The sequence below is a fragment of the Crocodylus porosus genome, unplaced genomic scaffold (genome assembly GCF_001723895.1).
Source record: "Crocodylus porosus isolate Cpor-Errol unplaced genomic scaffold, CroPor_comp1, whole genome shotgun sequence".
Lineage (NCBI taxonomy): Eukaryota > Metazoa > Chordata > Crocodylia > Crocodylidae > Crocodylus > Crocodylus porosus.
The window spans coordinates 11,821,389-11,844,840 of record NW_017728909.1 but is presented as its reverse complement, the minus strand read 5'-3'; the positions used below and the strand labels follow the sequence as shown (position 1 = coordinate 11,844,840).

General features: G+C 44.1%; 1 protein-coding gene across 6 annotated transcripts in view; it reads left to right on the top strand.

Annotated features, from left to right (window-relative positions):
• The window catches only part of KATNAL2 (katanin catalytic subunit A1 like 2), a 50,407-nt gene that overhangs the window by 1,882 nt on the left and 25,073 nt on the right, over positions 1–23,452 (top strand). For 2 of the 6 annotated variants that reach the window (XM_019531798.1, XM_019531793.1), the window contains exons 2-9: positions 11,420–11,487; positions 12,269–12,339; positions 15,697–15,863; positions 18,773–18,815; positions 19,280–19,409; positions 20,574–20,672; positions 21,277–21,375; positions 22,261–22,338. In XM_019531798.1, the coding sequence (XP_019387343.1) occupies positions 11,431–11,487; positions 12,269–12,339; positions 15,697–15,863; positions 18,773–18,815; positions 19,280–19,409; positions 20,574–20,672; positions 21,277–21,375; positions 22,261–22,338 (744 nt within the window). In that variant the 5' untranslated portion in view covers positions 11,420–11,430. The remainder of the gene's footprint in view (positions 1–11,419; positions 11,488–12,268; positions 12,340–15,696; positions 15,864–18,772; positions 18,816–19,279; positions 19,410–20,573; positions 20,673–21,276; positions 21,376–22,260; positions 22,339–23,452) is intronic. The other 4 variants (XM_019531794.1, XM_019531797.1, XM_019531796.1 and 1 more) reach the window with 4 other exon arrangements.

Genomic DNA, 23,452 nt, shown 5'->3' with positions numbered 1-23,452 from the left:
CTCCTGGGTTAGATGAAGGTCCTGCACTCTGGCCAAGAACCTACGTGAGCGTTCAGACCTGGCTGACTGCTCTTCCCAGCAGATGTCTGGGAAGTTCAGGTCCCCCATGACTACCACATCTTTTGACTTCACTACCTCTGTGAGCTCACCCATGAATTCCTGGTCGAGCTCTTCCCGTTGGTTGGGAGGTCTGTAGTAGACCCCCACCGTTACGTCTCTTTCCCTCGACTGCCTTGTACTCTAACCCAAAGCACTTCAGAGTGCCCCTCCCCCGACTCCTTGCTAATTAACGATGATGTGTATTCCTCCTTAATGTAGAGTGCCATGCCCCCGCCTCTCTTTCCTATCCTGTCCCTCCTGTACAGCCAAAGCCCTTGACATTCACCGCCCAACCATGCGTTGAGTCCCGCCATGTTTCCATAATCCCCACTATGTCCGGGCTGGTGTCAGCCAGCAGGAGGGTGAGTTCCTCCTGCTTGTTACCCATATTACGAGCAATTGTGTAGAGGCACTTGAGGCCTCCTGTGGGTGTGTGTACTGACCCCCTAGTCCCAGCATTACCCTGGCCCCTATCTCTTACCTGTTTATTCGCTTCGCTTGTTGGTCTGGGCTGGGCTGTAGTTGTGGGTGCTGTTTGGTCTGGCAGTCTGATGTTTCCCCTGCCCTCATCTTCCCCTTCCCCCGACAAGCCTAGTTTAAAGACTATCCTTAGACTAATGTGGCTACAACCTGTACCTCAGTCTAACACTGGTTCTCAACCTCTTTAGACTTATGGCAGACAAGGTTATTTGGGTAAATGTGATATCACTTACTAGACCAGCTGAATAGTTGGGGAAAGAAATTCTTTGCAAGCTTTTGGGCACAAGCACCCTTGTTCAGGCATAAGGAGAGCCTGCTGGTTTTTTTCTTCCTTCTGTACTGTCCTGATAGGAGCTTCAGCCAGTATGCAAAATGCAGGTCCGTAAAAATACAAGTGCATGGCAGGGAAGGTGAGAAGGGCTAGAAGTTAATCAGTGTGAGGCAGGTGTGTTGGACCTGAGGCACCCCACAGAGAATGCCAGCTCTTAGCTTTGGTAGTGTAAGAGTGATGGTCCTGTAATTATGCAAGAGGCAAGGATTTCTTAGGATGATTCTCTTTTATTGGACCAATTGTGTCGCTGATATAAAGTTAGATATAAATGTACGATATTCTACTTCAGGTGAGACCTTTTATTGGACCAACTATTCCTCATGTGAGACCTTACATGCCTTACATTCGAAAGCTTGTTTATCTTTATTCCAATGACATAGTTAGTCCAATAAAAGAGATCAGCCTAACAAATCCTAGCAGCTCTTATTTTTCTGAGGGCAAAAAAGGAGTGAAAACTAATTGCAGTTTTTCTGTTGAAAGAACTCAGGAAGACCACAGCTGTAATCTTTTATTTGAAATCTTTGGATTTGTCTTAAGAATCGTGTTTGTAAGGCTAACAGTGCTAAGACTGTGGGGCACCCCATGGCACCCTGGAAAGAATCTCGAGGTGCCCCAGAGAACTGTGCCACACTGATTGAGAACCACTGCTCCAACACAACCATAACCTAGAAAAGTTAGCATTTTCACTGCTAAAATCTCACATCCTTCCCTGGATGTAAGATGTGCTGTTGTGCAGACCAGAATCTGGAATTCATCTGAACAGAGAGAGAAAATGCAAGTGAGGGTTGATGTTGTAGTTTAGCAGCTAGGGCATTTGCCCAGGATGGGCAAAGCCCTGGGTTCTTGTCCCTGCTTCCAAGACTGTTTCTGGTCAAAGCTGTTGAATAAAATAGAGGGAGAGTTGTGGGAGTGGAGCCCAGAAGCCGCCACTCACTCCTTTTAGATTGGACCTCTGAGCCCACTGTAGAAGTGAAATAAGCCCTGCTCAGTTGCTTGAAAGGGGATCCACAAGAGCCACTCCCGCGTAGTGATCCCTGGTAACGTCTCTGATGGCCAGGAGCTCCCGAAACAACAAAAACGCCAAAGCGCACAAAGATAAAGATGCAGACACCATTTTTGTCATATGAAAGAAGTTGTTTGAAAGAATGGTTGTAGGGTCCGATCCCTCAGAAGAGGATTCTGGGATCTGCCTCCCACATGGATGGAGGTGCCTGTGCTCTGGAGAGGAGCACCATTTTTGACAACACCATGGGCTTAGCATTTCCTTTTGGTTAGGTCTAGGGAGCTCCTACTGCCTAGGTATGGTTTTTTGAGATCACTAGATGGAGGTGCCTAACTCTTCTCGTGTCGCATTTAGAGCCGAGGCTCCTAATCTGGGCTTCCGTATTCCATTTTGGTATGATAGGTACCCAAACGATTTGTTCTAGCCCTTACATTATGACTTGGGAGTTCCTGGCTCTTATTCCTGTGGCCAGGAATGATTGAAGTTTTCCAGTACAAGGAGTGGTTGCAATTCTTTCCATTATTGTGTTGTGCAGAGTGGAAACCTTTTTTGTGGTTTCTTCCATTCTTGGGAACCGTTTAAAAAAATCAATAGTGAATGCTTGTAATTCTATGCAGTAATTGTTATCCTAACTGCCTTGAAATATTGACAAAAGCATGTAAATATGTATTGATTTGAAAGATTCTATTTACTTTTAAAGCCTTGAATAGAGGTGGTCCATCATATTTAATATCTTTCATTATCTGAACCCAGCTGTGCCGTAAAAGTAATTCAGCTGTCTAAATTTCGTAGCTTGTCCTTTTAACTCCACCTGCTGGCTAAAATCAAGCATATTCTGTGTTGTTTGCAAACTGCTGCAGTGATTCATCGACAGAATACCATGAAATCCATTCATGAGTGCTACTGGGTGCCATACATACTGTATTTTACAGTGCTGTTAGGTTTACAAATACGATTCACAAGATAAACTCCCAGAGACTTCAAATAGAAATCCATAGTTGCGGCCTTCGTGAGTTCTTCGCAACAGAAAAACTGCTATATTATTTTTTGTAGGCAAAAAAATAGAGTGAAAACTACAAGCTGGCTTTTTCCAAGGGAAGCCTTGAGTCTAAAAAGTTTGAGAATCACTTCTGTATAGGGTTAGTTAAAACAAAAAATAAACACTTCAATTGACTTAAATAAGACCAATATTTCACTGCAGACATTTTGTGATGATGTGCCTGTTTTTATTTGTAGTGCTCAGGCCATTTAATGAAATATGTTTGCATTGTTTTTACATTTTAAAATTTAACTGGAGCTATGTAAATATACATTGTGCCTTGGGGATAAAGGTTGTTGCTGTGTTGGTCTAAAAGTACAAGCAGTCAGTATGCTAGAGTCAATAACTTTTATTAGACTAACTAGACAGTAGAAAAACAATTGTCTTTATTTGCAAGCTTTTGGGTACACTCACCCTTCCTCGTGCATAGAAGAATGCAAAGATTGCAAAATTTCTCCCAGGTAGAAACAAAAATTCATATTATACAGGAGAGCAGGAGGGTGGTGTAATTTCTCCGGGTTAGAAAAGTCAATTTTATGCAAATTAGGCTTGGATAAAAATTGGAGCATTCTGTTTACCTCAAAGGTGTCTAATGGCAAGCAAGGTGTTGAATTATGTTTTTTTCTTGTTGCGATGTTTCATATTTCACCGGAGAATTGGTGATGGAAAGGTTCTCCTGGACAAGGAATTTCTGTTGCATTGAGGTTGCTCTACAAGTATGCAAATTTGACTCAAAGGAAGAGGCTGGAGCAGGGGTGTTAGCTTCCAGGTCTCAAGGTGTTGAATTTTGCTTCCTTTCTTATAAAATTATTAGAGGTACACTGATACATCAGTCCATATTATATTGGCACCAATAAAAGGAAAATTGATATTATTGGCAATCAGTTTTTTGGCTGATGTGACCGATAATGTCTCTGATAAATGCTGCATGCATGTGCACAACCGCAGCATGCATACGGCCAGCCCGGCAACTTGGAGAGCAGCATCTAGCTGGTAAGTCTGGGGGGAAGGGGCAGGGAGAGGGAAGAGGTGTGTGTGCGGGGGCAGATCAAGGCCTTTGCAGTGAGGGAGAGAGTGGGGCTGGGTCAGGGGCAGGCACTGCACAGGTGGGGCAGGGTGGGGTGCAGGATGGAGTTGCGAGTAGCTCATCCGGGGGTGAGGAGTGGGGGAGGATCCCCCAGGGGAGCTATGGGGGGGTGCCCCCCTGGATCTGTGCATGGAATGAGTACGGGCTGGGGCTGGGGGCAGTGCTGGGCTCTCCTGGTGGTGGGGGTTGGGCCGGCACTGTATTCAGTCTGGGCAGCGCTGGTGCTGGGAGGGGGAGCCCCCCCTCCCAGCACTGCCACCCCTGCCCTGGCCCAAGCAAAGAGCAGCCCCAGCCCAGTCCCCCTAACACCTCATCACCAGGAAGAGCCCAGCCCTGGTTCCAGCCCGCAGTGGCAGCCTGCCCTTGCCCCACACACACATCTTGGGGGGCACACCCCCCATGCCTCCCCCAGGGTTGTGCGCAGCAGCAAGAGCTGCCCCCCTCCCTGCGCCCCCAGACCAGCTGCTCATGGCTCCACCCTGTGCCCTACCCCACTGGCAGCGCTTGCCCCAGCCCCACTCCCTCCCTCACCACAGGGGACTCAATCTGCCCCACTCCACACTACTTCCTTCCCCCGCTGCCCCTTCCTGTCCAGTAGACTTACCAGGTGGATGCTGTTCTCCAAACCTCTGGGCTGCATATTGGCAATTGGATCGGTATCAGCTAATATGGCTTATTACTAATCAGCCATCAGTATTGGCCCAAAAATTCTTTATTGGTGCACCCCTAAAAGTTTGGCAGTTTTCATGTCAAAATGGCTAATTATGATATCTTCCATGTTTCAGGAGTAAAGTTTGCAGCTGTGTTGGTCTAAAAATACAAGAAGTCAGTGTGCTAGAGGCTGTATCTTTTATTAGACCAACTAGACCAGGGGTGGGCAAAATGCAGCCCGTGGGCCGCATGTGGCCTGCCAGGCCATTCTATTTGGTGCACAAGGCCCCTAAAAAACGTAGAAAATTAATATTTATCTGTTCCTTGCCTGTCATGCGGCCCTTGATGGCTTGCCAAAACTCAGTAAGTGGCCCTCCACTCAAAATAATTGCCCACCCCTGAACTAGACAGTTGCAAAAAATGTTTTTCTTTATTTGCAAGCTTTTGGACACATGCGCCTTTTCTCAGAAACAGGAAAATGCAAAGATTGTAAGGTTGATCTAATAAAAGATAAGGGCTCTAGCACACTGATTGCTTGTACTTTTAGATCAACACAGCTACAGACTTTATCCCTGAAATTGCTCCAACTGAGCCTAATTTGCATGAACTTTCCCAACCAGAAGAAAGTACGCCACCCACCAGCTCTCACGTACAATATGAATTTTAATTTCTACCTGGGAGAAATTTTACAATCTTTGCATTCTCCTATGCCTGAGGAAGGGTGCATATGCCCAAAAGTTTGCAAATAAAGAAAATGTGTTTTTGCACCTGTCTAGTTTGTCTAATAAAAGATATCACCTTTAGCACACTGACTACACTGTGCCTTAGCACTTTATTAATTCACACACCTAACTACATAAAGGAGAATAATTGTTTATGAATTATAATAAAGGTTATAGTTAAATTGGCACTCCAAAGGGTTTAGTAATGATGACTAATGGTCCTACAAATTACTAATTATCAGTAGTTAACCATTTTCAACTTTTTGTAAGATGTATTTTGCATGTCATATTGAGACACAGTAAGGAATTATTTTTGACATTTATAATGAATAAGAAATATATTACAAAACCTTTTGGGCACATCCAGATGAACACGCACGTGCCTGTTGCGGCGTCTCAAAGTGGTCTGCGTGACTGGGCTGCATGGCTCTGGGACCGCATTTGTCCCAGATTTGTGGCATTGTGTAGGGATCGGGAAGCGGCGGATTACCTCTTGCAGGCTGGCAGTGTTTCAGCCTGCAAGGGGCTGCTTAGGGCTGCTGGGAGTGGGACACGGGGCACCACGGGACTGCACATGCGGCCCCAGATTTATATGTGGGATGGGACAGATGCAGGCTGCCTGCTGTGGGCTCAGGGCTCCTTGCCCTACTGCCTTTCCCTCAGGAACCTGCACTGGCCGCGTGCCCCCGTCTGTCCAGCAGCAGTGACGGTGGCATGGAGTTGTGCCCCCTGCTGCTGCCAGGCAGGCAGGAGGCATGCGGCTGGCGTGGGGCCCACGGGGGAAAAGCAGCACAGTGGGGAGCCGTAAGCCCACGGGGGCAGCCTGCATCTGCCCCCACTCCGCTTGGCTCTGCTCCAGCCATGCTGCTTGTGTGGGAAGAGGTCACCCTACCTAGAGAAGTGCCTTTTCTTTGTCCCATGACGTTCTTGGGTTTAGCTAAATAAATTATTTCAAATTCACTGTTTCTCTTCCCTTACTTGGATTCCTCAGAAAAATACTGGCAATGCTGCAAAATAATAACACCACATTAACCTCCAAAAGAGTGGGTCTGCAAGGAAGAGGTGGAGCACATGGTGAAGGAGGAGACCTGGCTCAGGCCCTGCTGGGCCCACAACTACATCCTAAGCTTGGCGTACAGTCCTGGGTTCCCATCCTTCCCTCCGGGATCACACATTGGGCAGAAACTTTTAAGAGGGATGGGAAAGAGCTAGGCCAAGTAACCCTTGCTGTTCTCCTCCCCACCCCCGACCTTCTCAAGAACCCATTCCCTTACTGTGAAGGCACATACAGGGCAAGATCCTCCTATGCTTGCGAAGAGTGGACGGGGAGAGAGGAGCAGGCAACGCTGGCACCCTTTCCTTATCCCCATTATGGGACAGCAACTTTGTCCAGCATTTGACTACTTTCATGCATTCAGTAGCTTAAATGGTAGAAGTCCTGATGTTTTGGTATTCAAACCACACTGATAGATACTGAGAAGGATTGTTCCATTTGCACATCATAGCATTTATTTGTCCCTTTTTTTTAAAAATCCCTAAGATATTCCATATTAAAAGCTGTGTAACAATAAAATCATTTAGTTTGCAAAGTCATTGACAGGAGACAGATGTACAGTACGTACTGCCACTTTAATTTTGCTCTCTTGTGCACATGCGGTATGGTCCCATCTTTAGTTATATGATCATATTCTTTTTTTTATTCAGGATCCCTGCTTCCTGCGGGGCACAGCTGGGCTGCACAAGGGCACAGAATTAAGGGGGTATGTATGTTGTATACCTGGCATTGCCTAGGGCTGTTGTTTCGTTGCAAAGTCCAGGCAGTCTTTTTGACCTACAAAAAGGCTGTTTGGACTTTGCAACCAAATAACTATATTTATTTATTAACAACAGGATAACAGAAATATCTGCTCAAACAAACAATGAAGAACTATGGGGTTAAGTTCATCCCTGATTAACTCAATTGAAGTCAATTGAGTTTCACAAGACATTAGTCTGATCTCTAATATGTACTCTATTTAGGAAAAGGTTTTGCAACCAAGTATGGAAACCATTTAATTTTAAACTGAAACTTGATTACATACTCATGCATCTTTAACAGCTGCAAAGGAAAGAATACATGTCATCTTTATTTTGTTAATTTAGAAATAAATAAAATATACTGTAAGTGTTGGAGGTAATTAGTTAAGTGCTCAACTATTTAGTTTTTAAAACAAGACCATGCTTAAGTGCCTTAAGCATTTATTAATTGCATGGACCCAAAAATCCCCTATAGTAATTGAAAATTTAATTACACACATTTTTTGTTCTTGGAAGAATAGGAGCTTATTAAACTTTAAACACTTAAACATCTATTGAAATACCAATGACTATAAACAATGTGCAATTCTAAATACTAATTAAACAGCAAGGCTAAATCACTATGAAGCTAAACTGAATTTTAAGTAACTTTGTACTTATAAGTACTTCTTTTCTTTCACACATGCGTAAGATTTACCACTTCCTTGCTAATGCAGCATCCTTCAGTGACCTCAGCTCTTATTGTCTTTATTTGAGAACCTCACGGAATTGAGACTTTTGCTTCTATTTCTGTTTCAAATCCCATGCAAGTGGGTTGTGAATGAAAGTTGTTCCTAGCTGATTGGCGTGAGAGGATTTGCTGGTCTGCATGCAGTTTCCAATGGAAAGGGACCAGCCATGACAACTGGCACTCTTATGGTCAGAACAGGGCAAAGGCTCAATGAGCCACTGAGTCTAAACTTTCCTCTCATTTTGGGGATCTTTCTACAGAGAGCACCGCCTGGGTAAGCTCTAACAGTGGTGGTAACACTGGGAGCACTAACACAGGGAATTTCCAGTGTCTTGAACACTGTTTTGTTATGCTGCTTAAGAGCAAGTCTGCACAAGGCCATGTTTAAAAAGCTGGCAGCTGCCTGATCCTAGTAGTGCACTTGCTGTTGCTAACAGTAGCTGCGCTGGGTGGGTGGTAGTGGTGCTAGAAAGCTCAAGCTAAAAACAAAGTTTATCCTGAGTCTGATTGTTCCTGTCTTAGATGCAACAAAAATGGGAGCCAGTCTTTTACGCACACGGCTTGAAAGGCAGTTAACTCAAAGTAGCCGGAGTGGGAAGAAATCCAAGGTCTGTTTTTAGACTTAGACTCCATATTTTTCCCAGGGACTCTTCCAGGTAGACCGTCCCTCCCAGCAGTTGTTCAGGCCCAACTGTGCACAGATCTTGTGAAGACAAGCTCTCTAACCGCTCACTGACTAGGTAATCAGCTATGGCCACAGCTGTGCTTTGAGAGTTCAAAAGAATGTAGGATTGCCAGCCCTTTTTTAAGCTAAAAATACCAGCATAAGCACTGATCTTCTGAAAGGAGCCCCTGTGGGCAAACCCATGCAGGTATAAACATCTGGGGGAGCAAATCTCTGTACAGAATCAGACTCTTAAGCCTGACCTTTGTTTAGTGGACTGGCCTTTAAATGTATTACAGTCAACCCTGTATAGTTAAGTGCATGCTAATGTTGTGTTGTTGTCTTTCATGGGCAAAGATGACCACATCCAGTGTGGAGGGGGAGAGAGAAAAAAAGTGGAAAAGAAAAAAAGGGGGAGAAAAGAGAGAGGAGAGGAAAAGGAGACAAAAAGAGAAAAGAGGAGGGTGGCAGCTAGGTTGCGTGGGTACATGCTAGTACTAATGCTATAGGTTAGTTAGATTAAAGCTATACCATGCTAATGCTATAGATTAGTTTTTAAACATATTGATAACATCCAGTGAATTTTAGTTGGCTTATGCATTGTTATAGTGTGACTGTGTATTTATGTAAAGGGCCTGGCTAAACTTCCCAGAAGGCTGTGAGGCACACAAAGAATGAAAGTCTTAAAACACATTATCTTAGATAAGGAAGGAGGCTAATTTGCAGATGTGGGGGTGGGCACTGCTCAGTCTACAAAGCTCTAATGAATGGTAAGATCAGTGAAAAGGAAACTCCTTAGTTGGATTTCTCCGTGTGTGAAATCCTAACTGACAACCTCCAAGGACCTTTGAAGAACTGCTCTGGATTGCTTTTTAGAGGCTGCTAGAGCAAGGAAACCTCTCAAACTTTCCAGCATCTTTCTTAGACTAGACCAGTTAGATCCTTAAACACTCACTTTGGGTTCACAGTGCAAAATAGAACCAGCCCTGCTGGATTCTGTGGCTCGGCAGGGAAAGAGGAGAAAAATACTGGTCAAGAAATATGTGTCTTGGGTTTTCTTATACTTCATGTTCTTTCTGTTAATGTCCTAGTACTAGAAGTCCATAGTGGACTGCGTGAACACTGTCCTTGTCATTTAATAAGCTAGCTAGCAAAGAGGTGAATTTGGCAGAGGTCACTGGTTAACAGCCCAGTAGCCTATTGATAGAGCAAAACTAGCTGGTTTTACCTGCAGCTTGAGCATGAATCACTGCATGTAAAAATAAAATCTCTGTAGGCAATGACTCTCATCCCTCCTTTAGTCCTCAAGCTCTGATCCTGGGGAGTCATTTAGGAAAAATTGCAAGAGAACTACAATTTTAAGATTCTTTTCAAAACCCTGCATGCGAGAGATGTGACCTTTCAGTCTGGTCTTCCAATATTTGCTTTGTTTTTTTCCATTCACTGAGAACAAAGTTCATCTTTCAGTATAAGTAATAATATTACAGCTTATAAGTGTTTAATGCCTCCACCCTAGTCTGTCTCAGCTTTCTCTTTATATACAGCTGGAAAAAAGATGATGCCTGATCATTTATGCAAAATGTGAAACAAAAATCTCATCTCTTATTCTAAGTAATTTTCTTATGCAGAGAAAAAAACACCTCTTCCCTTTATTCCGCTAGGTGGCTCCGCACTTGAAACAGTTGCAATGATAGAGCCTGGTTACTGGAAAGGTTTGAGATTAAACAGGACAAGTGTCCCTTTGGGTGCGTATCCTGTTCAATGTCTGTTGGGATTTCAAATAAGCTGTTGCTATGATCTTTGGTAGCTCCGACTTGTCTGTGCACTCAGGATGGCTCGGTGCTGCAGAAGTCACTGCTGCAGAAACTCGGGGGCAGGCGTCCAGCATGAAGTCAGAGGTGTGTGGGTTTGTTACCTGCAGATCCTGGCTTTCATCCCTTTGGCTGGACAAGCTCCCCTTCAAATACTCTGCTGTATTCATTTTCTCCCCCGCAAGGGACACTGAGACAGAGCAACTATGTCTTGGAAACTGTGGTTCTGTCCTGTTGTTGTGCCATTGTGTATCCACAGTTGTTCACACTTTTCTGCTTGATTTTCAATGGTGAATATTTACAGTGGTGCAAACCTAATTTTGAAGTGTCACTAGCATGGCAACTCACTGAAAGATCCTGTTGAAACTCAGGCTATTAATTTGTCCATGCAAATGCTAGATTTGAATGTTGTCTTTAAAAATCAGGGCTTTAACCTCTATAGGCGATGGGCAGTCTTACGTTTCTTGAAGACAGATTTCACTGTGATCTGAAAGCACTGTAAGCAGGATCACTTTGTTTAGCATATTATATTGACCAATAACGGAGGCATCCGTGCACCCCTGGGCTGGATCCAAACCATTGGGCGCTCACTGGGATTTTGGAAGGAATTCAGAATTCATGCCCCCTCTGGGAGCCTGGCAGACCACACAAAACAGTTCTGCAGGGCAGATATAGCCCGCAGGCCATGTTTGATACCCCTGATCTGTCATACTTAATTGTTTTAAGCCACAAATATATATACAGTTCGCATTTAGATATCTTGCCATCGTTAGCAGAAACTGGTAAGAAAAGCATAATTGCCTAAGTGTGAAGTCAGCAGTGTAGCCCCAAGTTCAAATTTCCAGTACTGTGTTCTGTATAACTTACTTTGGAGCTTTTTTTTTTTTCTGGTGAGATCCTAAAAACTGAGGGATAGTTGACTCTGAACGTTAAAGAACCAGTGATACTTCTCATTAGAGCAAGGGTTTGTCCCAAGGCCTTTGCCACAATTTCCTGTCTTTTTAGGGTACTGAGGGATGCTGAGGGATGCTGCGCTCCACCATAGAAATGGATACAGTCAAGTAATGTTGAAGGTATATGTATTGCACTGCATTTTGGAGATAAATGGTACTGTCTATATATGGAATGAAGTCTGACAGCTACTCTGACCTTTCTTGTGGGTCTGTGCTAAGGAGCTCTAATAAATGTGAAACCGATTCTGTATTTGCGTTTCAGGTATTTCTTTGGCTACCCCTGCTTTAGCAGCAATTCCAAAATGGTTTATTACAGGAGTGCATGTCAACTCCAGGGTACATGCGTCTCCTGGACTCAAGACAGGAAACTTATTAGTATGGGTGTGCATTCACCTCTTTGAGATGTTGTGAGAGTGGGCCTATCCTGCCCTTTCTCACCACTTCTCAGAGTCCTCTGCAGACATAGGATTCAGATTGCAAAAGAACTGAAGCAGCGTTTCAGTGGCTTCTCCCTTTGCCCCCTTGCACAGGAGTGCAAGGAGGTATGGGGTGAGAATGCATAACCCTACTAGATACAGCTACTTGGAAAAGACACTAAGCTCGTGCAAATGGGGCACATACGTGTCTACAGTGGCATCCACGCTGACTACATAATGAGTCTTCAACAAGTTGGTGTGATAACAACCCTTTTTTTTCTATGAAAAGGCTTCTACTCACCCAGGATGCCTGTTAACATTCAAGAAAAATGAGGGAGAAACCATTTTATTTCTGGTTGTAGACTCTAGATTGTACAGTTTTTACATGCTGTTCTGTTAATTTCTGCAGGTTACATTTAGTCGTGCTTGATTGCTATAGAGATGACATTATACATTTGAGTTAGAATTTTTGTCTTTTTTTGCAGGAGGAGATGCGGACAGAAGCCCGTCGAAAAAATCTTCTCATTCTCATTTTGCATTATTTAACAGAGGAAGGGTATGTTAACACCACTGTAATATTGCGTGTGTGTTTGTGTGTGTGTGTGCGCGGCTACTTATATGGCATGCACTTAAACCCTTTCCTGGATAGAAGAGGCTGGCCCTAATTGAGATGTTGCCCTGAAGCGGCTGCACTGTGTACAGAAGACATAAATCCTAATGCTACTAAATGACATGGACATTGACTTTTTAGATGCATTTTTTATATTTGTTGCAGAAAGAGCTGCTTAAAATATTTTTAAATGATGAGCTGAAACCACTCATTCAGCATAGTCACTGTGTTCCCAGCGCTGCTCAAACCTTCCTCTCTGCCCAGGTATCTTCACTCAGCTCACCCATCACACCCCACTACCTCAGTGGGCAGGTAGGTCTCAGGAGACTGTGTGTCTCTCTGACAGGGCACAGCACCATTCTTGTCTAAGGCTTCACTGAGTATCCTGACACCCAGCTTCCTACAGTTGGCCTTCCTTTCTGGAATGTCCTTTAGGACTTTCTCTCTGTCCTTGCTGGACTTATTTTCATCTCTTACAGTCTCTGATTCTCTGCTGGGTTTTTCCCCGGTTCAGTCCCTTCTCCTCAACCTTCCCATATCCTTTTGGATAGTCCCTAAATAAATCTGGCCTTCTTTACAGCCCGTTTAGCCTTAGTCCGTTTTCCCCCAAGCCTAATTACTGTCCATTCCCTGAGCCAGTCCTTTCCAACAAGTTCTATTCCCCTCTGTCAGAGCACATCTGCCTCTCACTGCTGAGCCCCACTGCCCTCCCTCTGCCTTATATTCTACATAGGGCTTCCAGTTCCTTGTCTGTTTTATCGCTATTACCCCTTTTCTTTCTTTCTTGTAACAGATACTAAAGGGGCCCTTTTACATTGGCAAGGATTTTTTCTCTAATTTGGTTTGTGCATGTTATAACATGTGACAGGCCCCCTAAGATTATTGAAAAGCATTTACTTACTAACCTCAGGAATGACAAGTTAGGTCTTTTGCTCTTGCTGGAGGGCTTCTGGTCCAGAGGTGTAACAGGCCAGCTCTGCACCCTGGGCAGCAGGCAAATTGGCAGAAGTAGTAGCTGCTATTTTTGTGCACCCTTATGTTGGTGTCTGGAGCTGTCACCCTGATTATCCCCCCCCCCCAAGCTACACTACTGTTCTGGTCTCAAGATGGGAATTGTGAGTCTTTATACCTTATCCAAAAGAGTCAGGTTTCGAATTTTTCACAAAGATCATCTTTTTCTCTCAGGATCGCCTAGATCAGGGTGGGCAAAATACAGCTCGCAGGCTGGATCCAGCCCACAAAGGGATTTTGTCCAGCCTGCAGCAAATCTCTCAGTCCTACCCAGCCCATGTGTGGGGGACAGCTAGTGCCATGGCATGTGCAGTCGGTCCCAGCACCCCTGGCTGCACAGCGGAGCTGGGGCAGCATGGCAGCCAGACTCACTTCCTGGCAGCTGCAGCAGCAGTGGCCACTTTCTGCTGCTGCTGCCAATCTCCACATTGCCAGACCCACTGCTACCTTCTGCTGCCAGTTTCTGTGGCTGCTGCAACCCTACTGGTTGTATAGCTCATCCACCCCACACCCATTGCTGGGGGTGCCAGACTGAGTGTGTGGGCAGGGTCTCCATGGAGACTGGGCAGGACCTGCATAGTCAGGGCATGTGGCAGGGTGGATGGGCTGGGACTGAGGGCAGGTGAGGAGTGGTGTCCAGGAGTGGGACGGGCAGGCGAGGCTGGGATCATGAGGTAGTGACAACATGGGGCTGGTGCCCAGGGCAGAGCCGTGATCTGCTCCCTGCACACCCTTGCAACAGCCCCTGATTCTGCAGGCTGTACAGTTTTGGGGCAGGGGCATGCTGGGTGTGGTCCGTGGCTCTGCCTGGGCCCTGGCCTTGGGCTGTCACCACCCTGTGATCCTGGCCCTGGCCCTAGCCCCGCCTGCCCATCTGCTCCTGGATGCCACTCCCTGCTGCCCATGGACCCCTCCCCTTCACCTGGATGTGCACCCTGCCTGCATGGGTCCTGGCCAGTCTGGATTGCTGGTTGGTGACAGCACAGGGCTGGGGCCCAGGGCAGAGCCACAATCCACTTCCTGCACATCTTGCCCGTGGAACTGGTGCCCGTCATAGGCATGTATGGAACAGACCACAGCTCTGCCCTGGGCCCTGCCCCGTACTGTCAGTGCTCCATGATGTCAGCCCTGCCTGCCCACGGCCCCATCCCATCCGCCCAGCTGAGCACAAGGCAGAACCACTTAAGCAGTTTTGGTGAGCTGTTGCTGGGGCAGGGGAGGTGGTGCTGACCTGGCTTGCGACACCTCACCAAACCTCCCTAAGTGGCCCTTCAACCCAAATAATTGCCCAGCCCTCGTTTAGACACTGGAGTTCAAAATATGAACATCAATAACCTTACTACCGTAGAAATCTGGAATAAGGAGAACTGCTGTCTGAGGAGTAATATCAATATTTATGTAAATGGGTGAGAATAACAGGAGAGGCTGGGGCTGAGTTAACATCAGGTATAGCAACATTGAATTTCCAGATTAAAAGCTGTTTTCTTGCATGAGAAGATTCGGACGCACATGTTTCCATTACTCTTACTGGGAATTACACTGGTTTGTACCCACAAATGTTTCCAAAGGCTGAAGAAACATTTTGTATGAAAGGATAATGACAGAGGGGAATAAGCTGGGGTTAGGGATTTTGAAATCTTTGTTCCTACTCTCACCAACTTCCTAAGTAGCTTAGAACAAGTAATTAGGTTAAATTTTCATACTGTTTGGCCTTCCATTTCCTGGTGTAATTTGCAGATGCACCTAAATCAGCACCTTCATTCCTAAATCTGTTTGAATGGTAGATAACAGGTTTGTTCTGCAGCCTCTGTGGGCATCATTTATATTTGAAATGAAGGAGTTTGAGAATGTAGGTTCAAGTATTAGCACCAACATTTCATTTTTTGGTTGTAAAAATACAAGGGGAAATTTGCACTGACACCAAGCCAGACTGGAAGACATCCCTTTTGAATATTTATTCCTTTATTTTTGATGGCCTGATAACAATCTTAGCTATACCAGTGTAAATCTTGTATAATTAGGGACTCATTTAACTGTCATTTCCCTGGGTACCAACTTAGGGCATGAGAATGGCAGCTCCCCCTGCTGCCCTGACCACTGCTCCTGACCAGGGCATAAAGTTTCCTAGTTCCGCCTCTACATGGATGAAAAGTGATTACCGGTTGCTAGTGTTTATTAGTCTTGCAGCACAGGCTACAGTTTAAGCTGTAAGAGATTTGTTTCCTACTTTTCGCTCAAAAAATGATAACATGACATTCAGCTTTATTTTCTTTGTTCTTTTGAAAATACTAGGTATATTGATGCTGCAAATGCTTTGGAACAAGAAACCAAATTAGGTTTACGCGGCTTTGAAGTTTGTGACAACGTTGATCTTGAGACTATTTTGATGGAATATGAAAGCTATTACTATGTCAAATTCCAAAAATACCCTAAAATTACCAAAAAGATCCAAGACACCGGTATGTAGCTGTGTTCCAGAAAGAAAGCTTTTTATCTGTATCCTATATGAAAGAGGCAAGGGTGATGGGTGATGTCTGGTATTGGACTACCTATGTAATTGGGATAAAGTTTGACAAACTTTCAAATGCAAGACATTTTTCATCAGGTCTCTCTATGAAGCACACTTTTTAAACGTCTCCTTGTTTAATCTTGCTTCCACCTGGCCCAAGTTTTCAAATTGTTATAGAGCTAGAGGTTAAGTGGTTAGAGCACAAAACTAGGCACTGTGAGACCTGGGGAATGTTACTTCTTCTTCTGCCTGCCCTTCTGAAATGATGGAACGAGCTGCTCAGGGAAGCTATGGAGTCTCCTCTCACTTGCTGACAGTTTTCAACGGGAGGTTGAAAAGGCATCTGTCTAGTGTGATTTAGGAACAGCTTATCCTGTATCTGTGCAGGGGTTGGAGCAGGTGATCTCCCCTTTCAGCCCTGTATTTCTATGATTTTTAATAGCGCTGATGTTTATGCATCTTCCTAAAACTGCTGTGATATCTACTTATAGCAACATAGACATACATGGTGCTTTACCCTGCATGCTACATGCCAGATACATAACAAGCCATTGCTTCAAAGGGAATCCACAGGAACAAGCAGGACAGAATAAGACATGTCAGAACAGAGGCATGTTTGAGGTGATGCTGAGAGCTTGAATGCTGTTGAAGTGGGATGCAGCAGGTTCGCTTACAGGGGGTGACGAGAAGCATGATAAAAGAAAAAGCAGAGTTATGAAGATGTGAATGAGACACTGATTTCTCCATATCTCTGTCTTTTGATACATGAAACGAATTGTTAGGGAAGAAGCTAAGTGAAACAGAAATGCTGCCAAGCCACTTGAGTTGTTTCAAAAGCCTGTGGGGAACTGTGAAGGTCCCAGGTGAATGGGACACCACTGAAGCATATAAGTGTTACTATTTTTATATGGATAAAATGCTTTTGAAAACCACCAGTTGTGTTGACATTCACTGTGATGCAAATTTTGTAAAAGATCAAAACTGGCTGGAAGCAAATGTTATCTGCATGAGAGCAAGATGTACAGCCAGGGTCTTGTGCTTTGGAGTCAGAAAAGAAAAAGAATCCTCCATTTGCATAAATAGAGGAATTAATTAAAAATCAAGCAGGGGTCACAGTTCCTGTTACAAAGCATTTGTTAAATCATGCTTAAGGCTGCATTCTGATACCCTTACCGATCCAGAGTAGGCCTTTGACCCAGAAGACTAAGCAGGAATCCAGGTATCCAAATCCAAGCAGGTGATGCTTTAAACCCCCTCCTAACCTCTGCTGTGTTGAATTTTTACCAGGAAGGATCACTAGGCACCTAGAGTTCTGCTGCTGCACAAGTGCAGAAGCACTGCTGTCTAGGCACCAAGCTACTCAGCTGTGCTGATGTGCCCTGTACGCCCATTTGGGATCTATGAACCAGACTCAAAGCACACCTAACGTACTAACACTACTGCATCAGCACCAGGTGCAGCAGCTGTGTTACAAGCGACTGGGCTGGCAAGGCCCCAGCCCTGCACAGTTCAGCTTCATCCCTGGTTTACTACATGTAATATATATTAAGCTTAAAGAAATGACACAGTGAGTGTAACTAAAGAGCCTTTAACTGCTGTCAGCCAGTTGGTCGAACCAGCTAGCAAAGGGGAAGTGCATAGGCGCTTACACATCCAATGTATAAACATCTTTTATACCTTCGTTATACATTGAATACCTATAGAAACTACTTACCACACGGAGGCGTACCCTATTTCACCACTTTGGTATAAGACAGGGCAGGATGGCACCTCAGAGACTAACTTGTTCAGAGAGGCATACATTTTTGTAGGCAACAGTCTATTTCATCAGATGCTTCTGATGAAGTAGGCTGTTTCCTATAAGTGTTTATGCTTTGAATGAATTAGTCTCTGAGATGCCACCCTGCCCTGCCTTCTGCGTGACTTCAAACCAGTGCAGATAATTACCTCTCTCTACTTTTGTATGGGTACCAGTTAATTATCCCTTTATTGTTAAACCTCCCTTCATATCTCCCTATCTTTGTTGAAGATGTTACTTGATTTATCATTTTCCAGGTGTGATCTGCAAGGGCTGCAATAGTCCCTGCTCATTATTTTGGACAAGCTAACCAGGCCTGGTACTGCCTTATTCTGGCACCTTCTAGGAAGGGAGTGGAAGGGGAAAAACTGATTAGGAGCTGAGACCTTATTAAACTAAAGAGGAGAGAGGGCAAAGATGGTGAGGCCATCTAGAAGCTTAGGTCTTGTTGAGCCAAGGCTTTGCTGAAGTCTTAGCAAGAGAGTGTTGAACACAAGACTTCTAGTCTATCCAGCAAACCAAGTCCACTTTCATTCAAAAACATGGCTGGAGGAAAAGGAAATGGTGGTGCCACCTGCCTTTTATAAGACAAACTGGTAGCAAAAATGCTTGCCATGAAAGTAGGAAGTGGTGTTAAGTCCTTCATCAACCTGATGGGGCTCAAATCCACATCTCTCACTTCTGACAAGAGTTCCCTGGAGTCTAGGATAGACTGGGTTGGTAGCCCTTTCCCACCCTTGAAGCTGGGCCACCGAGCAGCAAAGAAGGTAAGATGAATTGGGCCAGATAGGCAGAGCAAGAGTGAGCGTGACTCTCCAGTCCAGGGAATAGAGCACTTTCGTGGTTTCAGACTGCCTCCCAAGGATGTTTTGTACATGTTACAGAAAGGGAAAACTAAAGAGTCCTGCATAAACAGTCATGAAAGGCTTTTCACATGGGCCTTCCAAAATCACTAGGTTTATACAAAAATGTTTTTAAAAGGAAGTTTATCAAACTGTCCTTCTCTCCTGACCATGACATACCTCTCCTAATATCTTATTTCAACATTTATTTTGCCATAGCAGAAAATAAGCAACAGCTAAGAAATGGAGGGAGACCACGAAGGTAAGAGAAATGTCACTTGGCTTGAACACAGGTAGAATGTTTTTCCCAAAGAGTAATATCCATTTAGTTACGTGATGCTCTGAAAATATGTAGCTAACATAAAGCTGTGCTTAGCATAAAATCATGCTGCAAACTAAATGGTGAGATCTTAGCATCTTGTTTTAAAACTGAACAGAATTCTTGCTCAGACTGTGTGCTGTTTTGCAAACTGATATGTGGAAAGTTTGCTAATGTTTCTGAAAAATCCCCTCGTTGCACATAAAGTGTTAGGGTGGGATTTTAAAAAGCACTCTGCATTGAACTCTGCTTCCAGTGAGATCAGATCATAAGTTCAGTGGGAGAAAAGTTCGGTCAACACTGTGCTTTTTTGAAATCCCAATTTTGAATCTTTCAATATTTAGAGACCTGTTGGCAAGAAAATGAGAAATTAAAATTCATATCCTGAAAGGCTTTTTATATCCTAGGACAGCAAGTAGCTCTTCTCATAATCTCCCTAGGATCAACCATCATCAAACAGTGCAGCGGCCATTATCAAAAACTTCATCTGGAAGGACAGCCGAGCCTAAACCATCTAGCAAGAATACCCCCAAACAGGTTCAAGTGTATTCTACCCTAACTGTTACAGTTGCCATTGATATTGATTCTAGTTTGGACTGTAGATCAGTCAGTAAGTGACGAGAAAACATTTGGGGCTTTCTTATCAAGAGTTTCACCAGTTGTGTAAATTAAATGTAACCACTATAAGCTTCCAGTGGGAAAAGCAGTCTGGGTAGGAAGGTGGGAAAGAGGCACAGAGAGAAAATGAAAGAAGAGAGTGCGTCGTATGAGGTCTGATGCAGCACCCACCTAAGTCAGAACGAGTCTTTCATTAACTCTAGTTTTAAGGATTTGTCATATGGTGCCAGACAGAATGAAGATCACAGACCAAGGAAGAACAAATAGGATGTCCAGCCTCAGCCACAGGCACATCCATGTAATCCAGTCTCATGCATCTGAGTTGTGGGATGTAACTTTTTACCACAGTTTTCTGCTCTGTGAAGCTGGTCTGAGAGTACAGGCTCCTGGGCTCGTTGCTTTGTTACTTGCATTGCATGAAGATGAATTAAGCTGCAGAGAGCAGAAACAGCAGACTTCTGGCCAGTCAGAACAAGCCAGTTTGGTACCTTTCATAATCTTTGGGCACTGGAGAAGTGACTGAGAGCTATTTTTTTACTTAAAAATCCTTGTATACATGTCTGTGCTGAGGCTGGCTTTCATGGCCGCTTCTATGTTTTTTATCAATAAAGATTCAAAGAAAACTTCAGTAGCAGTCTTCCATAATAGGGGTAGCTTAAAACCCTAAAATGTCCCTGAGTCGCATTTAAGCAGACACGCTGACTATTCTATCTCCATTCCTAGTCACAACCATTATTCCTATTGTATTCTGGTGCTCAGTTCATGGTGGATGTAAAGGTTTCTTCTTATTACTAACTACAGTAGTATGCACTTTTTTCCTTACTATACAGAAAATTCTTTGCCCAGGAAATGAATAAATATTGAGTGCCAGAACTGTGGTTGTTTTCATTGCTTTCAGCAGCCAGATGAACTGAGTTTTAAAGGAGCCCATTGTAACGTCCTGTGTTAGCGCACAAACATATATTCCATTGAATTGGCAAAAATAACCAATCAGCTGGGAAAAGTAATCATCCAGGCATGTGTGAAGAATGTCTAAAATTCATCTGCTTGACAACACATATTTTAAATTTGCTTGTTCATTAGGAGAATGACCATACACTTACTCTGGAGCAATCTGATTTTGGCTTAAACATATCTTCAATCAACAGAAGTGGTGGAGGAGAGAGCGGTCATCCAAGGAGGGTTGGTAGAAAATATATACACAAAATACATCTGTGAGTTGTTGTGGGAATGTGTATGAGTAAAAGACCCTGAAGCTGTAAGCAAAAGACTGACATGAGCCTCTTTTGAACGTGTTTATATAAAATACTGCTGTTGAGGGACTGTCTGAGTGCTTCACTATATGTACTTTGGATGGTAACTTTAATCCTTACTCCGTTTTGGCAATGTGAGTGGACTCTGCTTAGAAACAATATTTAAAATAGGTTAGACAAGCAAGAGTGCATATTTCAGAGCCCCCTCTGCATAGCAGAAATGAAACCTGGACGTAGAATCTTTTTACATTGCTTGAAAATAATGGATAGATGGTTTTGTACTTAAACCATGGCACTGAACATTAGGAGAGCTGGTTTCTTTTGCCACAGCTTCAGCTGATTTCATGTGTGACTGGCAGCAAGCTTTCATGGCTAAACTGTGCCCTCAGTTATGCCTGTTGTCTTTTGTAGGTGTAGAACTGTTTTCCTGCTAAGCTAGCTTTATTCTTTGTAATTCCTGCTGATTTAAATTGTAGAATGAACCTCTGTTTAGGAGTTATTAAAGCTTATGACATTTCCCCTCTTTCCTTAAGGGCCAAATAATTGACTTCCGTGGGATGATTCAAGATGCCATCAAAGGATCATCAAATGAAATAGCCTTAAACAGCCTTAACTATGATCCAGATCCTTCTGTAAGTGCCTATGTTTCCTTCAGACCAAGTGAACTTTAACTGTTATTGAAGTATACAACTGGGAACAAAACTAAAGCAAAATGCCATAATAATATTGTCCTGGCTTTTGATACTAAAGACTCGTTTGGACTTCTAGTGTGGCTTATTTCCTTGTAGGGTGGACACTGACACTTAATATAAGCCTAATTTGTTGACAGTTATGTACTCCCTGAATGGAGCATACAAATTGTATAATAAAGTTCACATACATAGCTGAACTGCCGTAGCTCCAAAGAATAACTCTGGGTTAAATCCTGGTACCACTGAAGTCACTGGCCACTTTGTCATTCACTTCAGTGGGAACAGAATATCCCCCTCTGTCTTCAGGATACAGGCAGGAGTCTCCTGTCTCACTGAATTTGTCAAGATGCTGCCATTTGTCAGCTCCTCCTTGAGCATACTTTAAATATTTGGAGTAGAGATCTGCAGTCAAGGTCACCACTCCCTACCACAAGCCAGCACTGATAGTAAAATCAGTCCTTCTCACCCAGTGCCTGCCTGTCTCTGCTATTATGCTTGAAAGGAACATCTTCCTTTAAAACAACACGCAAGGCAATATGATAACAGTTGTTTAAATTCCTGGTTCACATACCTCTAATTCATGTAGGGCTGATTCTGCCATGCAAATGCTGAGATTGGTAGAGCTACTTGTGGAGTAGGGGATTGATTTACTGTAAGTAAGGCTGGCAGAGTCTGGCCCTCAGCCCAGTAAGACTTGGGATGAGCTTAATTCTTATCATAAAGAGATGAGGGCATCTCCGAACTTTAGCACTTTTCCTGCAGTGCATCTTTTTGAGACAGTTTTATAATTTGTATAAACAGTTTTTTATACTCTTATGTTTTTAGGAGCGATTATTAAAACCTCTGAGTGCTTTCATTGGCATGACTGGTGAGATGAGAGAACTTGCAACGGTCATAAGCAGAGTAAGATTGGATCTTCATTTCAGTGGTTTGGAGAGCCTGGGTTCTGTGGTTGTCTGAGAATGCTGGCAGTTTCTTTTTGCTGGCATTGAAAGTGCTAATTCTCAAAGGCACTGGACCAAGTTTTTTTCCTGCGGCAGCACCATTAAAGTTACATTAGGAATAAATTAAGCCCAGTACATTTTCCCATCCTTGCATGTAGTATTACAGATTTTTTCCTGACCAGGAGCACAAAGAAGTAATTTAAATTGCTCCCCTTCCTATAGGACATATTGCTGTTTATGATATAGGAGCTGTACAAGCCAGACCAGCACTGCTTTCCTTTTTGCCTTTGCTATGAAAACTGTACATTAGTTATCTACACAGGGAAGCTGCATGTTACCTGGGATGGCTGATTAAGGGCCTAATTCAGCTATAGGATTCCAAGTAGGTCCTGATCCTTTTTCATCTTGCATATGTGAAGTTGCATACGTGGTACGTTCCTTGGTGAATTGGGGTCTAAATGAACAGGGTCTTCCTTGAAGGAAAAAATAAATGCCAATATACTGTGACTAAATGCCAGTATACTGGGACTTCCCCGCTATGATGCCAGACAGACTTGAGGGGAACGCCTCCAGACCTCAGGTTGGGGAGGACTGGGTTAGAGAGCTGCTGGAGGGGCTGGACGTGTTCAAGTCAGCAGGTCCAGATGCTCTCTACCCCAGGGTGTTGAGGGAGCTAGCAGGGGTTATTGTAAGGCCCTTGGCATGGCTTTACAAGCACTCGTGGTGCTTGGGCCAGGTGCCAGATAATTGGAAGATAGCTAATGTGGTCCCCATTTTCAAAAAAGGGAAGAGAGAGGACCTGGGAAACTATAGGCCCGTCAGTCTTACCTCAATCCTAGGGAAACTCTTGGAGAAGATCCTCAAGGAGCACATCTGCGATGGGCCGGCTTCAGGGATGATGCTTAAGGGCAACCAGCACAGTTTCATTAGGGACAGGTCATGTCAGACCAACCTGATTGCCTTTTATGATCTGGTCACAAAGGCAATGGATGCAGGTGTCACCGTGGATGCAGTCTTTCTAGACTTCAGCAAGGCCTTTGACACCGTCTCCCACCCCATCCTCATTAAAAAAC